The sequence below is a fragment of the Pyrgilauda ruficollis genome, unplaced genomic scaffold (genome assembly GCF_017590135.1).
Source record: "Pyrgilauda ruficollis isolate IOZ18807 unplaced genomic scaffold, ASM1759013v1 scaffold9, whole genome shotgun sequence".
NCBI lineage: Eukaryota > Metazoa > Chordata > Aves > Passeriformes > Passeridae > Pyrgilauda > Pyrgilauda ruficollis.
The window spans coordinates 6,014,279-6,029,865 of NW_024531043.1; the positions used below are offsets into that span (position 1 = coordinate 6,014,279).

At 41.4% G+C, this 15,587-nt stretch overlaps 2 protein-coding genes across 5 annotated transcripts in view; both read right to left on the reverse strand.

The window, feature by feature from the left end:
• PPIL2 (peptidylprolyl isomerase like 2) overlaps positions 1-7,015 on the reverse strand; it is a 67,916-nt gene extending 60,901 nt beyond the window's left edge. Inside the window, exons 1-5 of the mRNA XM_041488660.1 lie at positions 6,921-7,015; positions 6,782-6,831; positions 6,348-6,393; positions 5,669-5,731; positions 5,457-5,508 (exon numbers count right to left, since the gene is read on the reverse strand). Coding sequence (XP_041344594.1) covers positions 5,457-5,508; positions 5,669-5,731; positions 6,348-6,393; positions 6,782-6,831; positions 6,921-6,952 — 243 coding nt within the window. The 5' untranslated portion in view covers positions 6,953-7,015. The remainder of the gene's footprint in view (positions 1-5,456; positions 5,509-5,668; positions 5,732-6,347; positions 6,394-6,781; positions 6,832-6,920) is intronic.
• Positions 7,016-7,912: 897 nt separating this feature from the next.
• LOC121364804 (protein HIRA) overlaps positions 7,913-15,587 on the reverse strand; it is a 32,826-nt gene continuing 25,151 nt past the window's right edge. For 2 of the 4 annotated variants that reach the window (XM_041488367.1, XM_041488366.1), the window contains exons 20-25: positions 15,085-15,143; positions 13,982-14,087; positions 12,699-12,821; positions 11,611-11,774; positions 9,825-9,913; positions 7,913-9,320 (exon numbers count right to left, since the gene is read on the reverse strand). In XM_041488367.1, coding sequence (XP_041344301.1) covers positions 9,204-9,320; positions 9,825-9,913; positions 11,611-11,774; positions 12,699-12,821; positions 13,982-14,087; positions 15,085-15,143 — 658 coding nt within the window. In that variant the 3' untranslated portion in view covers positions 7,913-9,203. The remainder of the gene's footprint in view (positions 9,321-9,824; positions 9,914-11,610; positions 11,775-12,698; positions 12,822-13,981; positions 14,088-15,084; positions 15,144-15,587) is intronic. The other 2 variants (XM_041488369.1, XM_041488368.1) reach the window with 1 other exon arrangement.

A 15,587-nucleotide genomic window follows, 5' to 3' on the forward strand; every position in this document is an offset into this window, starting at 1 on the left:
GATATGACTCACTCCTGAATTCTACATAATGAAAATTATCTCAACTGGTCAAACTATTTAGCTCTTAAATAGACAGTTCCAGCACTCTAAATAGGGAAAATTGATGTGGACATAGCCTGCCTGTGGAAGTCTCCACAGCATTTTTCTGCTGGTATTTTGTACCCAGACAAAAGATGAAAATGCTCAAGGTAAGTACAATCTCTTTGGAAACAGTAAGCAAAGAAAACTTCTCAAGACAAAAAGATGAGAAAGCACAAGGAAAATCTGACTCCTGCTTCAATGTGCCATTTTTAGATCATCAGAATTGTGAGGCAACATTACCACCAGGTTACAGAAAGGTCTCAACAAACACTCTGAAAATGCATCCCACTGCACATTATCTATGGCTATTGCATTTTCCTGACAGTGTGCACTGCTACACTGCCCTGAAAGAAGGCACCTTCAAACCACAAGGTTTTGTCTAATGACATCCATTATTTGCTGCTCATTATCTAGAAACACACCTGGAACAACACAATTAAAGCAGCAATCTGCAGTAAATTACCTCACAGACCATATGAACTGAGTTAAAAGCCATTGTCACTGTTGATTTAGCCAGTAAGGGTCACATGAAATTGGAACTTGTCCTCCTCCCAGCTCAGGCCTGAGATTCGTTCCACTTGATTCAGGGTTGGATGAGTTTTGTCTGTGATGTGATCTCAACACCTCTGACTCAGTAATGTGTGAAGCTCATCCAACCCACTTTCAGGAATCCACTCCTGAAACACAGGGACCCTGCACTGATTATGTGACAGAGTTGGAAAGCAATTTGTAGTGAACCATAAAGTCCTGACTGGAACTTAAACTGTAGTTTAACACCTGTTCCTACTTGGTATTTCCCACATTGCTCACACACTACAGTTTCTTTATTCAGAATATTGCAAATGTAGAAAAAATACCTAAGCCCTGTTTCTCATTATGTTCACTCCCCAGGTGAAGAAACAGTTATCAATGTTTTCTATTTCTATCTCTATGCTTTCAAAACACAAACATGACAAAAACACTTCTCTGTTTAAGGAGTTTCACCTTTGCTCCAATTTCTGCATCCTTTTCAGACAGGATTTCCCTTACTTAGATAGCCAAAGACTTTTTTAGTGCATAAAAAAAAAAAAAAAGAAAAAGAAAAAGCATTGTAAGGTTGTTTGGTCACTTTTTAAATGAAATTAACAAATCAACAGTAAAAGAAGTAATCTTCTTCAGATCCTCTTCATTACCTGGTCAGCAAGTTTCACTGCAAGACCAGTAACTGATTTCTATGGGATCTATGAAACTCACTGAAATCTACTTAACCAAATTGAAAAGAAATAATGATTTCAACAACAAAATGAAGTAACAATACCCATCAGCATTTGGAAGATAAATATATTTAAGGAATGTATTTGAGAATGCTTTTCCAAGTTTTGAAATAACAGATGTAGCTGCAATTTTTTTCTTTCATGGGTAAGAAGTTATAGGTTTTGAAAGTGCCTGTAATTATTATGGCAAGCATCATCTTACTGACCTTACTTCAAACAAATGATTGAAAAAAAGGGCACTGTTTACATTCCTCATGAGCAGTGCTGGAGGGAGGAGGTGTCCACTGCAGGCTGTCATTGCTGCAGGTCATTGCAGGTACAAGCTCTCTGGTGCTTCCAAAGCCTGGATCAGACAGGCTTACTGCAGGAGCCAGGCACCTGTACTGCCATTATTTGATCATGTTAGTCATAATTTCACCCCAAGTCAGCTTTATTTGGTAAATACAGGATTAAAGAGTGTGGGAGAAAAATAGCAAATATTTATATTGTACACAGAGCAAAGCTCTGTGTCCAGCTCTCTCTTTTTAAAAGGCAGATGTCTCACTGGGAAAAGTCAGGGATTTTTAGCCTTCTGACTCCAAAGCTGGTTCTCATTTTCCATGTCAGTGGCTCTGCCTTCTATTACTTCATCATATGCACCAGACTCCTCTTTATGGTTATCTTCAGAGGCAGACCAAGCAAAAGGCTTTTCTAACCTGTAAATCACCCCAGGAATTAAAAAATTTCCTTCGTAACATAGTGAGAAGCTAAAACCTTGTGACACTTAAGAAAATTTCCTGTCTGGCCTGCTGGTCTGGATCCCAACCTTGCACAAAACAGGGCACAACACAAATTCTGCTCTGCCTCATTCAGACCACAAATGGGACTCTCAGTCTCATAAATCCACCACATGGCAACTTCAGGTCTCCTAACCTGACTCATAGGCCAGGCTAAATTAACTGAACTGAATCAAATTAACTGGCTTTCCACTGTCCAAAAGAGTTAAATTCCCACAGAAAAGGAGGAACCAGGGACAAAGACAGTAGCTACTTCTGAGACAAGGGAACAGAGATATTTGCCCAAGGTTACAGAGCCTTGATAGGGTCTGAAAGTACAGCCACAACAATCTGGCCTGCCCACACACAGTCAGAATGTCACTGAACCAGAGTGGAAAAAATAGGTATTGACATCAGACACATTACAATGAACAGGAGGAAAAATAGCTCAGCCCACAGAGAACATATCCATGCAACAAAGATAACCAATTTTCCTTGAAATTCCTGTCAAAAGGCACGCTGATCTATCATCTGTTCATATTTGAGATTCCAACCAAGCAGACATGCTCTGGCCAATGTCACTCCTTGAAACAGGTATGCTGAGCCCAGCTGGCTGCCTCATGCGGGCATGCTGGTCAGGCTGTCAGAACGTCACTACATGAAACGTCCTGGCAAGGCTGCAACTCTCTGCAAGCCCAAGAAGCCAAAGTGCTGCTGTCAGTAAAAAGGAATGAGCTAACTATCACTTTCCACTTTATTTTATGCAATTTTAGTGTAAGGATAAGCCAGGGTAGTGTCCTGACAAAGCTGACAGAAAAAGTAAGTGAGACAATGCCAACTGACAGACTCTAGTTCAGCTATGAGAAATGTATCGCTTCTTCCAAAATTACGGTGTAGCAGTAAAACAAGCATTTTTTACCACAATGCATTGTTAAAAAGGGAGGGGGTAGGAATAAATCTAAAGTTACTTTCTAGAACAACTCAGGGTAAATTCTAGATAAAGGTCAACAATGATTTGAATTGCAGCATTTCTTGAAAAACAAAGATTAGTCCAATAAGTCAGGATTCAGAAGAATCAGAGAAGTCCCTTGTAGATCAGTTCACAGACATCCAATTAATAAAACATAAGACTAAAAGACACAGTCCTATCCCCTGGAGCACAGTAAAGATAAATATCTTAATGACTGCAAGACTCTCCAGTTCTCCACTGAGGGGTCCACTTCAGAAATAAGTCAGCTAGACAGAACTAGTGAGTGCCAAGAGTGCACCATTAACCCCCCATTTCCAAGTAGTCTCTTGACTTCTCTAAAGCATGTGTCCTGTAGCAAACCACAATTAGAGAAGTATAAGCCACAAAGGGTTTCATTACTATTTTGTACTTCAAGACAAATAAATGCAAAAAATCTCCAGAGCCTCATCACCAACTGTGCGAAGTAACTCCATAAGTTAGTGTACATAACATGGCATTGCAGCTCATCTGGCTCAATTCCTTTCTAGATAAACCCAGAGTCCTGAGTTTCACCAAGTCACCAATTCATTACAAAAGATACTTTCTGGTTTCCATGAACAAACTGCACAGGGAACAGAGGGTGAACACAGAGTGGCAGATTCAACAGAGGACAGAACAGTCCAGAGATGCACAAGCTCAATTCACTGACTTCCTCTGCCACCCACCCAGGACTCCTATCCCATTTCTGCCCAATGTCACCCTACTCTTCCAAAAACCTGAGCAACCCTCCTGGGAAACAAAGTCTAAATTACAATCCTTCTTTCAACCCCACTATTCAACTTTGAGCTCCACAGAGCTGAATTCAGCTGGGCTGTGTGCTGCTCTGGAGAACAAGTGTTTCCTTTTTCTTCCAACTCATCTGGAACACCTTGGTCCTGTGGAGGAGAGAGCTGTACAGCACCAGCTCACCACAGAACAAGAGGGGGAAGAAAGGGCTCCCCAGACAGTGATACAGAGCAAAAGGGAGGACACACATTGAGGAGAGCTGGAAGAGCACTGCAAATCAACTCAGAAGCACAAGTCTGGTAAACTAACAGGTCTCAAGGCCTGACTTCATTTAAGCATTTATGGTTCACCAAGTACATTATGCACAGTCTCCTTCTCTCTCCATTACACAACACAGACAGGCACGTTACACTTCTTGCTTAGCATTTACTTGACGCAATTTTAAACAACATCATGGCTCACAGTCTGCAATGAGCTGCTCTGAGTGAAAAAAATTGATCTGGTAACACCCCAAAACTCCCAACCAATGCACAGAACAGCAAAGTGGTGAGAGGCTGGTGAAAATAAATGAAATAGCTGCAATTTCATTCCTTCTCAACAACACACTGGCTTCATCAAGTGTGAAGAAAGACCTTCAATCACCTCACCATTGCACAAACACACCTGCAGGAAGATATTAAGTCTCAGACGGGCTGTTCATGTTTAGAGTTTGGAATGTTGCATCTGTATTTAGCTTTCCCTCGTATCTGTGTGATGGGAAAATCTTTAATCGAAAGCAAGGTATTTCAGAAGGAATCTCAGCCAGAGGCAGCGGCAATCCTCCCCAATCCTGGGCAACGGCTGCCACCCAGTGCCTGGAAAAGTGACTGCACACACTGAAGGAGAGGAAATTTCAGTCGCTCAGGCAACAGTTCCACCTCTACACCCTCATAAACAATGCACTTTAAGACATTACAAAAAAAGATAATTCCAACAGGGAAATATTTCCTGTACTTCATGTTTATTCAGTGTTTTACCATTTCATGCTGCTACAATAAGTAATCCCTTCATAATTATCATTTATGCAGAAAAAGTGGGGAGAAACCCACAAGGGTTTCTTTCACAGTGAACCATCATGACAGAAGCTTTCTGAAATATACTGTCAGGATAACTCAAAAGATTTTGTAGTGTAAGTTTACCATTCATAACATCATCTATTAATCTCCTTAATCTGCATGATGCCAAATACACTTTGGGTTAGGAAACATTGCTGCAAGTTTAATCCCAGATGGAGAGGTGTGAGCCTCTTGGCCTGCAGGGACCAGAATTGTGCTTATATGAGGCAGCAGGAGAGTCTTTTCCACCAATGACCAGTCAGGCTTTCTGGGCAGCACCAGCATTACCAACAGTTTGTATTTCCATCTGTACAGATGTTCATTATGCCACAGCTGGAAGTCAGGCAAGATACCCTGAGAGTTCTTCTAAATGAACCGCTCACCTCTGCCCCATTTACAATCAGATTACAGAAAATAAATAGAGGTCATGATCTCCTTTCTTTCACACGTCTTCATTTTTGTTTCTCTAACACATTAAATAAAAAACTGAGCATAAAGAAAGCAAAGACATGATGCGAATCCACCCATCATTACTTACTTCTCCCGTGATTGGATTGGTTCCATATTTCTTTATCCAAGGTACAATGCTCCTGAAAAGAGAAGGGACAAAGAAATTAATGACAAGCACCATCAGAAACCTCTACTGATGGCCATAACTGTTTTTGCCAAATTACTAAGACTAAATGATGATTACATAGCTGTAACAGTTCAACAACACGAAAATAAAGCTAAGTACAGACAGGAACTTACAGGATGTCAAAGACTGTCCCATCTGGTGTGCAAACTGGGTATTCAAATGGCTGCAGAGACAAACTAGAAAGAAGAGAACACAACCTTGTTAGCAAAACCAGGTGAAATCACGATGTGACTGCAATCACACTCAGCTTCCCCTGTTAGGGATGCTTCCACAATCCTGCCAGCTCTTAGCTCATAGGTATGGAGGCAACTTCCTGAACTACCCAAGTTACAAGGATTTCTAACCCACTTCTACCAACTCTCTTCCTTCACTCCTGCACTTCAAGCAGTAAAATCTAAACAGAAAAAAAGAGCAGAAATATTTTTCAATCTACCTTAATCTCTATTTTAGCAAGATGAGTGACTGACCAAGTATATTCTGAGCAGGGACAAGCAGATTTGAGCCCTGAGGACACGGATTTGAAAGACTGGGACGTACACAGTAATTGTTCTGCATTATTTCATCACTTGTGTATCCTTTCAGCCATCAGCTCCAACCTCTGCAGACACTGATCACAGGTCATGCAGACTCGGTTTCAGCTCTTACTCAACTTTTTTCTTGCCACACTACTGCCACAGCAGGCATAAGGCAATGAACGTAACTGCCTCAGAAGAACACGGCTTTAGTTCAGTGTCAACAGCCTGATAAATAGATGTGTCATTAAATAATGATAAAGTAAATTTGTTGTCTTACCTGCAGTGATCAAATGATAAACGTCTAAAATTGGTTCGTGGAAGGTCTGTTTACGGAAAAAGAAAACCCACACAGCAGATTTTAATAAATACATGGTATTCTAGGTAATCAAGAAACATTTGAAAGTTACATATTGCTACATAACCGGCGACAAGTTACTGATGACAAGGATAAATACACTAAAACTTGCAAAACTGTAACTAACATTTCCGAACTGAAGTTACAGTGCCGGAAAAAGATCAAATCAGAGCTCTGACAGTCCGCCAGCGCTGAGTTTAAAGGTGAGAATCAAGGCTCAGGCTCTGCCCCAGCAGCGGGCACAGCCCCGGCCGAGGGCGGGGACGCTCGCCTGGCCACAAACGCGGCATTTCCGAGCAGCGCCGCGGGCTCGGGCCGCGGCCGGGGCTCTGAGGGAGCGGCCCGTCCCCCCTTACCTGCTTTCTTGCCGCCGTAGAACTGCGTGTACTCGGCGCACGTGATGTACCTGCGAGACAGAGGGGTCACTGAGGCACGGCACAGACGCGGCCCCGCACGGCCCGGCCCCCCGCGCTCTCCCCCGCGCCCCCCGCTCACATTTTGTCCTTCTGGTGCTGCCGCTTGCCCATGGCGGCGGCTCGGCCTGCCCGGCCCGCGCTGCGCCTCAGGCCCGCCCGCGCCTTCCGCCGGGTGCGCCGGGGAACGGCCGCGGCGCGGAAACACCGGCGGCGGCAGGCGCGTTCCGGGGCCGCGGGAACGGGCCGGGCAGGCCGGGGATGTTCGGCCTCGAGAAGGTTGGTGAGACCTCAGAGCAGCCTTCCGGGGCTTCCGCTTCACTACAACGTGTTTTCTTGCCTGGAATTTAAAATCTTTGTGTTCCTGGTCTGTTGGGCGGTGACAGAACCTCCCAAGAAAAACTGGGTAGAAAAACATACTTGGTGTCTTAATATGGATACAGCTCTTCACAAAAAAGTATTTCAGTGTCTTTCCAAAGACTTAACGACAAAGAATTTACTGTCCCTTAGGACTGGTATGACCAAGGCTGAACAGAGGATGGTCACAGCTCTGATGCCTCACCTTTAGCAGGAGGAAACAGCCAGTTGTCCTGGAGCTTTCGCTTATCAAACACCTCCAAATCCATTCATGCTTCTTTTTTCTTTCCCTGTTAAACCATCACCCTGGCAGCTGCCCACACAGAGCCGCTGGAGAAACATCCATGGAAGCGGACAGCCAGACTCCCCAGAAGAAGGTGTTCAGCTCCTGTTTGAATCCCAGCAGCTGCTCCTTGGCTGCATCCTGAGCACAAGGTGAGCACAACCTGCTCTGCTTGCAGGGCGTTATACTAAATTATTTCTGAGAGTCCATGATTCCAAATTGTTATGGTTCTCCTCTGAGGAACAGAATACTTGTTCCCTGCAGTGTAGTCTAACTGGCAACAGCATATGAATGATTTACAACATTACAACTGCTTCTCACTATCACACTGGCCACAGCTACTGCTTGTCCTGGCTGAGGGGGAAGGATATTGTTTATTAGATGTTTAGGGCAGAAACTGCCCTTTTACAAGGGTTTAAATACATTTAATCATTTTGATTCTTTTACTCAAAAACATTTCAAAGCAAGGCATTGAGGCACATCCAAAGAGCAGGGCCTGCAAAGAACCAACACCTTCACTTGCTCCTGTCCCAGCACCAACAAGTACACTCTGCAAAAAGAAAACAACTTGATTTGTTTTCAGTGGAATTCCAAAAGCACTCCACAAGGAACACAGCCATAACTGCAGAAAGCTCCCTCCTTGCTGCAGTGCAGGCACTGTGCTCAGTGCTGAGGGAGCCTGCTGGCTCTGCCTGAGAGCATGGATGAGCATTCCCACAGCTCCTGCTCCCTCAGCCGAGACGGGCTCCGGGGGAAAACACTGGAGCTGTCCAGACATCACCAGCACTTGTCTGATCGTGCTTTCTGAGAAAAGATCATCCAGACAAAATTATTTATTTCCAGACACATTACCATGATTCAGCCTGTGTTGACATTTCTGGAGATGCCTGTGCTCTTTGCAATAATTCAAGACCATGTTTTTGCTTTTTGTTTGTTTTTTTTTTTAAACCAATGCAATGTTCTTTTATTTTGTACTTACAAAAAGAGCCACCCCCTTGTATCCCTCCCCCTCCCCCCAAATGCCTTTTACAAACATTGAAAAATTAAAAACCTGATGATGACATGTTAATTTGGTAGAATTACTTTGAAACATAGCCTTTGTAATTAAACTCCTACAAGATGACTTTGTAGTGATAGCCTGATTATTGGCCAAATAAAATTCCATATTACAAGTTAGCAAATTCTAGTACAAAAATAGTCCATGTGTTAGAACAGCCTCTTATTATTATTATATTCACAGGAAAGAGTCTATTGGCTGCATAATACCTTAATATTTATGAAATTTCTTTTTACGTGGCTCATTCATCTAATTTAATATAGTGTTGAGCCTCAATAAATCCAGGCAAAAAACCCCAAACAGGGTTAAATATGCTGTTCAGTGTACTCTGAAGTACTGTGCTTTTCACAGGACATCCAAGAAACCGCACAAACAGTTCTCAGCTAGTTTTAATATTAAATGAGATCCAGATCCAAAAGGATCCCCCTGAAGTACATATCCATGACTTTCCATAGAAACAGAGGTCACAGCTTCAATGGTCAAGTTTCACTGGGGAAACTGTCGAGCTCCTCCACTCATCATTTCCAGGAATCCGCTGGGACCTCTGCGGCACAGCCCCTCTTCAGGAGTGTCCCCGCTGGCCGGGCTCTCGCTCCTCTCCTGTCTCTGGGAATGCTGTTCAGCAGTTTCACTCGGTCCAGGCCCCACAGGGAAAATCTGGGGACGTGCTACTTGTCTCTCAAGATGTCCAGCTGCTCTTGATACTCTGTGAAAAGCCTCTGGAAGCGGAGGTTCTGTCCAATAACAGGAAGAAGCTCTTTCAATAGTTCTCTCTTTCGTAAACCCTGCACAGAAAACACAAAAGCATCCTCAGAATCTATTATTTGTTATCATTAACATGTTCCATGGAGCTCTCTAAGATTCATGCCCCTTTTCCTGCCTAGAGAGATCTCTGCATTTTATGTTCTCACTCTGCTTCCATGACTCCCAGAATAAAAACTGTCTTTACACTTACACACTCAGGAAGCTGGAGCAGCCTCTGCATTCCAGACTCCAGGCTGTGTTCTGAGAGGGAAGATGTCTTTGGCATGTGCCTATTTCAAAGCTGCTGTCTCAACAATGTGGAGAGCTGATCATGCAACTCTCCTTCATCTGTGTGATACTCCAGACAGCACCAGAGCTGACACTGGGGCAACAAGCATTTGCCTGTGGTTTCATATGGAATAAATCTCAGTGCCATGGGACAAAGCCTGCTTATGTGATCAGAGCAGAGTATGGAAAGGATAATACCCTGTAATTTTTATGGGAAACTCTTCCTTGTTCTTTATTAAACTATTATCAGGACTTACCATAACTGTTGATTCCCACTGACTTCCAGCTGAGTAATGGACTGGACCCAGTAAATCCTTGCATAATTCTCTCAAACGATATTCAAACCCTGGGGACAGTCAGAAATAAAGTCACATTTGACAGCATTCCACTATATACAACCACTCCACAATGTAGCAGACAACATTCAGGAAAGAATTACAAGTACCTGGAATAAAATAGAGCCCAAAACATTGATTTCTGGGAAGTTATATTATTATTCTTACAGCAATTCTTTGGAAATATAAGATGATTTTTAGAGCTCTGAAGGGTCTTATTTAAGGTTCTCAAAATCAAACCCACTGCTAAAGATGATCTACAACAGGGAGAAAAACTGAAGTCTTAAGTAATTACTCCAGCTTGTTTTAAGAGCTGCCCTGATCTCAACCTCACTCTCTTCTCCCACACAAACATACCAGCTTTTTAAAAACCAAAACACCTTTAATAAAACCACACACAGTTTCTGGGCCGCCTTTATTTACCCAAAAAACAGAGGGGGGAATTCCCTTGCAGGAAACAAAGTCTATTCAAGAGTAACTTGCCAATCAACATACACTAGATCAAGTATTTTAATGGATTAGAATTCAGTAGATGTTGAAATAATCCTAAGAATAAAGGGTCAGTAATAAGATGTGCAATGTTCAAAGTTCATCAGCTCTAGAAAATTAGTGAAGCAGCAATACACATGTGGCAAAGCACATTTTTTGTGACATCCATCCATCCATGGCAGCAACATTTGGAGGTGCCAGAGGAACCCAGTGCATGCAGCAGAGGTTCTCAGTTAGTGAAGGCTTTTAAAAGTACAACCATCTCTTTAACATATGACCCAAGAAGAATATTTCAATTTCAACTGGGGAAGGACAGAGAGAACCACATGCAGTTCAACAAGCTCTCTTGTTAAATAAGGTAAGGGCCAAAAGGCAAGAATTAATGAGTTGGATTTTAATTCTGCCAACACCTATTAGGTGGCATAACATGAACCATTTCATTTCCCTCTGTGCAGAATGATTATGCAAGGTGAGGAGTAAGGCTGAATTAATACAAGGGGAACTACTAAATTATGAATGTAGACAGGCAGAGATACAACAGAGATCTTTAGAATCCAAAAAGTGTAAAGTCAGTCAGTTAACCTTATTTAACATAATAGCATAAAGTGTATTCAAATATAATATAGACACAATGAACCTTTCTTGTGTGTTTCTTTTCTCAGAGAATTTAACACATGGAATTCACCAGTACAAGCAGTACTGGTGGCACCACTAAAAATTTTAGAATGTAAAAAAAAGAATAAAGTGCAAGCAATACAAGCAAATTCTCTGCAATTTTATGTGCTTGGGTACAAAGTGTCAGAGACTGAGCAACCCCTCCATCTCACATCAGGCATCAGTTGTCAGCTGGCTGAGGAGGGTTATGCATTTTACAATCCTCCTGGTTTCCCTGAAACATCTGTAGCTGCTGCCAGACAATAGCTAGGATGTGCCTGACAGACCACTGGGCTGTTTTACAATGCAATTGCCATTACTGGAGTCTGCAGATGGCACTGCTTCCCCAGACCACAGTCTGTCCCCAGTCACTGTGTCCAAACAGGACTCCTGAGGACTGAGCACTGCAGAAGAAAATGCAATTGGTTTTAAAGCAAACCTGAGTCCAAAAGGCAAGTGCTAAAAGGAGGATGTTAAGGGCAATCATACATATACATGACATGAACAGTGTTTCTTAGAAGCCCATCAGAGCTACAGAGAAGCACCAGAGCCTGGCAGGTCTCACCTTCATTAACTAGGTACCGTGCATAGATAAGGAGCCAGTGGTGATATTCGTGACTGGATTGTAACATAAGTGCTGCTGCTATCTGGTTCTCCAGGTATGCAAGTGTTGTTTCTTGTTGCACTAAATGAGGCATGGAGAACAATCTTGCAGCTTGCCTTCCTGAACTGCAAAACCAAAAAGATTAATGTGCCATAAAATCAGATACAAGTTTAAGGAATCTATCTTTTTGTAGCACTAGCTATACTGCACTGAGCTTTCAGAGGCACACAAGACATAAAGCATTTAAAGGATTTCTTGCATACAAACATTGTCATTAGAAAGCTAATTTGAAAAAAGTAACTAGTTATTAGATTTTTTTTCAAAAAGGGAATTTTTCATTCTACTATTGTCTCTCTCTCAAAAAGAGTATTGATTGTTTATACTTCAAATGCTTTTCACAATGAACTCCCCTTCCCCTCATGAGAACAGCAATAAAGCATACAACACTACACAGTTTCTCTCTGGAAAAAAATTAAACTTGGATGTGAAGAGCAGAAATAGCAAAGAAATCTGCCTGGGAAATCTAATTCAAATCCAAGGGAGGATGGGCTATAAAGCTACCTACAGGAATCTGCTCTGGCTCACACAATTCCTTGATGATATTTTCACATGTTAAAAATACTCACTAGATGACTAATATCTCAACTTTCTCAAAGACTTCATTAAATAGATTCCTTGAGGCCAACTGAACTACTCAAAAATTGTAGGCCTACTCCAGAAAGCTGGAAAACTAAAAATGAAAATGCAAAATGTAAAAAAATGCAGTTTAGCTAATAAAAATATAACAGAATTGTCCAATACCTTACCCATCCAATAAAGAGGAGCCTTAAAATTATTATATTTAGAGCATGCTTTCCTGCCCCCCAAACAATCTCATAACATTAAGATACAGACTATAAACATGCAAAGAGTTAAAAAACCACTGTGTGAATGACTGATCCTTTCAGAGCCACTGGCATTTCAAGAAGTAACTCAGTGATGCAGGCAGGTGAATAAAGGCCATGACCAAACCCAGCCACGCTGACGGCACGAAGGCGGCGCGCGCGTACTTTGATGTGCGTCCCTGTATCACAGCCAAGGGCCCAGAACACAGCATGGCTTCTTGAGATGGCAAACTAGTCCTGAAGTCTGCACATTGTGCTAGAGAGTCCTGTTTGTCAGAAACAAGATTCCTGGAAAAGAGCAAACAACCAAGAAACAAGTCTGAGGAGTGCAAACAGCAAGGTGAGCAGACCCAGCTCTGTTCTGCCTCAAAACTGGATTTGTGTTTTCACAGATAAACAAAAAATATCACTGAAGTGGCTCAGGAATTCCAGGGACCCTGATTATTCCCACTACACGTCCAAATTCTGCTTGTGGTGTGTTCCTCCTACTTCTAAAGTTAAAAATATTAATTACATAATATAATTTACCATTCATTGGGAAGGAAATTAACTTTCTCCTTGCCACTTTCTCCTTGCCAATCTAATAAGAAGCTATGACCCAGAATGATGTGTGGAGTGAACACAGGTAATGACTTTCTCATTAACAACTTGATTTTACCTTATGTCAGGTCTCCACCCCTACCAGACACACACACATTGACAATCTTTTCCATAATTACAGCTATCCCTTCATATGGAGGGAGCTGACATTACAGCTGCTATTTCCACACATAATTAAGGATATCATCTTCACTGGCTTGAGATGGCAGGAGAAAGAGTGGCTCAAACCAATGCTAAGTTTAGATTTCCTACAGCACAGGGGTAAAATGGTACAAATATTTAAAACACCTTTTGCTGCTTTATCATGTTTAAATTTGTATGATGACTAAACACATTGATCTTTTATATACTTCCCAAGCTGTGGTACAAACTAAGAAATAGCAGCAAATTCAGAATTATGGCTGAAAGTCTGTCCCCTGCTCCTTACTCCCTTAATAAACAAATAGGGTATTTTTCCTTTTCCAGAGGATTTGCTTTGAGTAGTTGAATAACAAAAATTATTCTAAGGAGTTAAAACAATAAGCCCTTTCATCCAGCAGACTCATTACACTAATTACAACAACAATATTAGGATTACAACATGTTTTTTTTCTTCTTAGGAAGACAACAAAGAACCTGTTTTGGAAAGATCCTGTAAATAATTTACCATGGAAATTTTTCACAGGAACTTATGCCTTTCCATGGGGAAAGCCCATCTGATCCCCAACAAGACACAGACTCTTGTGTAGCCTTTTCTGGTGTTTAGTAATGACTCTTCCATGACTCTGAGGTAGAATGATTTCTTCCCAGTAAATCAGAATATGTTAGTTCCTCTGAGTTGCAAAAGCAGGAAATAATCCATGACTTACCATGTAGAAAGAGAAGGATTAAAGCAGTATGCCTTCCCATCAGACATGCTCATGACAGGAATTCCATGCTGAGTCAGCAAGATCTGAGAGACAGTTGCATCACTTCCTGCAAGTCAGATCAGACCAAAGCGTTTCTTTTGGAGCCTTGCCTAAGACTCATAATGGTAGAAAATGGTGTCTACCACTTCTTATCAATTACAGCAACTAACAGAAAAAGGTTCAATGCTGTTCTCAAGCACTGATAGGAAGGTCGAGACACAAGGTAATGACGGCAAGCACCAGGCTCAGTGCAGTAGCATTAACATCAATTTTGCAAAATACATTATCAATCTTCATGCTGCAATTTATATAGAATATGGGCTTAATCAGGAACATTCTCCTTACCTAGGGAAAATCTTCAGCAATTCTGCCATGTCTTTTATAACCCAAGAAGACTTTAGCTTTCTTTTTCCCATTAAGTTAAAATTATAAGCCCCGGCATATTTAGAAAAGTGTGCTCTCTAAGAGCACAGTGTTAAGTGGGATAGCTAGAGTCTCATTTGCCAGCATATTCCAAGCCCAGGGCTTGTGCATGTAACTTCTAATGATGACATTTGCAAACTGCTAATACAACTGCTTTCTAGCTAGTTTGGATTAGTACTGTATGGATTGAAGCTAAACCAAAAGCTAATGTAGTCTGAGACACTGCTTTTCTGATGATTTGTGTTGTGCCAGATACTGCAGTGATAGAAACTGAAGATTTTTAAGTAATGAATCAGAAGACAATCAGTTGTTGTTCAGCACTGAGACAATAAACATGCAAATTACACAGAGAAATTGCTGTAATAGCAGATTTACATTATGTATTTATTTTGTGATCTTCACAACACTGAATTTCTACATTCAGAAGCAAGGCAGACTATAAGCTACAGAATCTCACACAATTTGCTGCTCACTGATATCGTCATCACTGTTATTTCAAGAACTTCCCTTTACTACACAGTAATGAAGGGAAATTATTTGTTTAGGCTTTTCAGGTTTCATAAAATTTCAGCATATTCATAAATGGCAGTAAATAGTACAGGTGGGCTCAAAGGCTGGTAATTAAAGGACTTTTTTATTACCTGAAAATATTGTTTGCAAAGACTCGTCTCTAACAATGGCTGTCTGCTTGTGAACATCCCTGAAAAAGACAAAAGGATAAGTCTGCAGTCAACAAACAACTGAAAACTCCAAAATTTTTTAATAAATGCACTTTTTTACTATTCATGACAAAGTGGGGGGTTGGGAGTTTGTTTAGGTTTTTTTTGTTTTGACATTTTCTTTATTGCTTTGACAAAATTATTTTGGCAAACTTAAACCCCTTATGGCAAGACAGAAGTTAATAGCAGAGAACAATTTTTACGGCTCTTTATCAGGAAACCTCATTACAACAAAACAAACAGGATCTAAATAACTCCTTTAGGAGCTCTGACTTGCCTGAGACATTAGATTGAATTCTGCAAACGAGTTACCAGTGTTTTTATCTTGGCATCTTGAAAATGGCTGGAGTACTTTAACTCTGAAACTCTTGTGCTTCATTGGTAAAGTGTGATGGAAGATGGAAGTAGCCATACTTTTCTTCCCA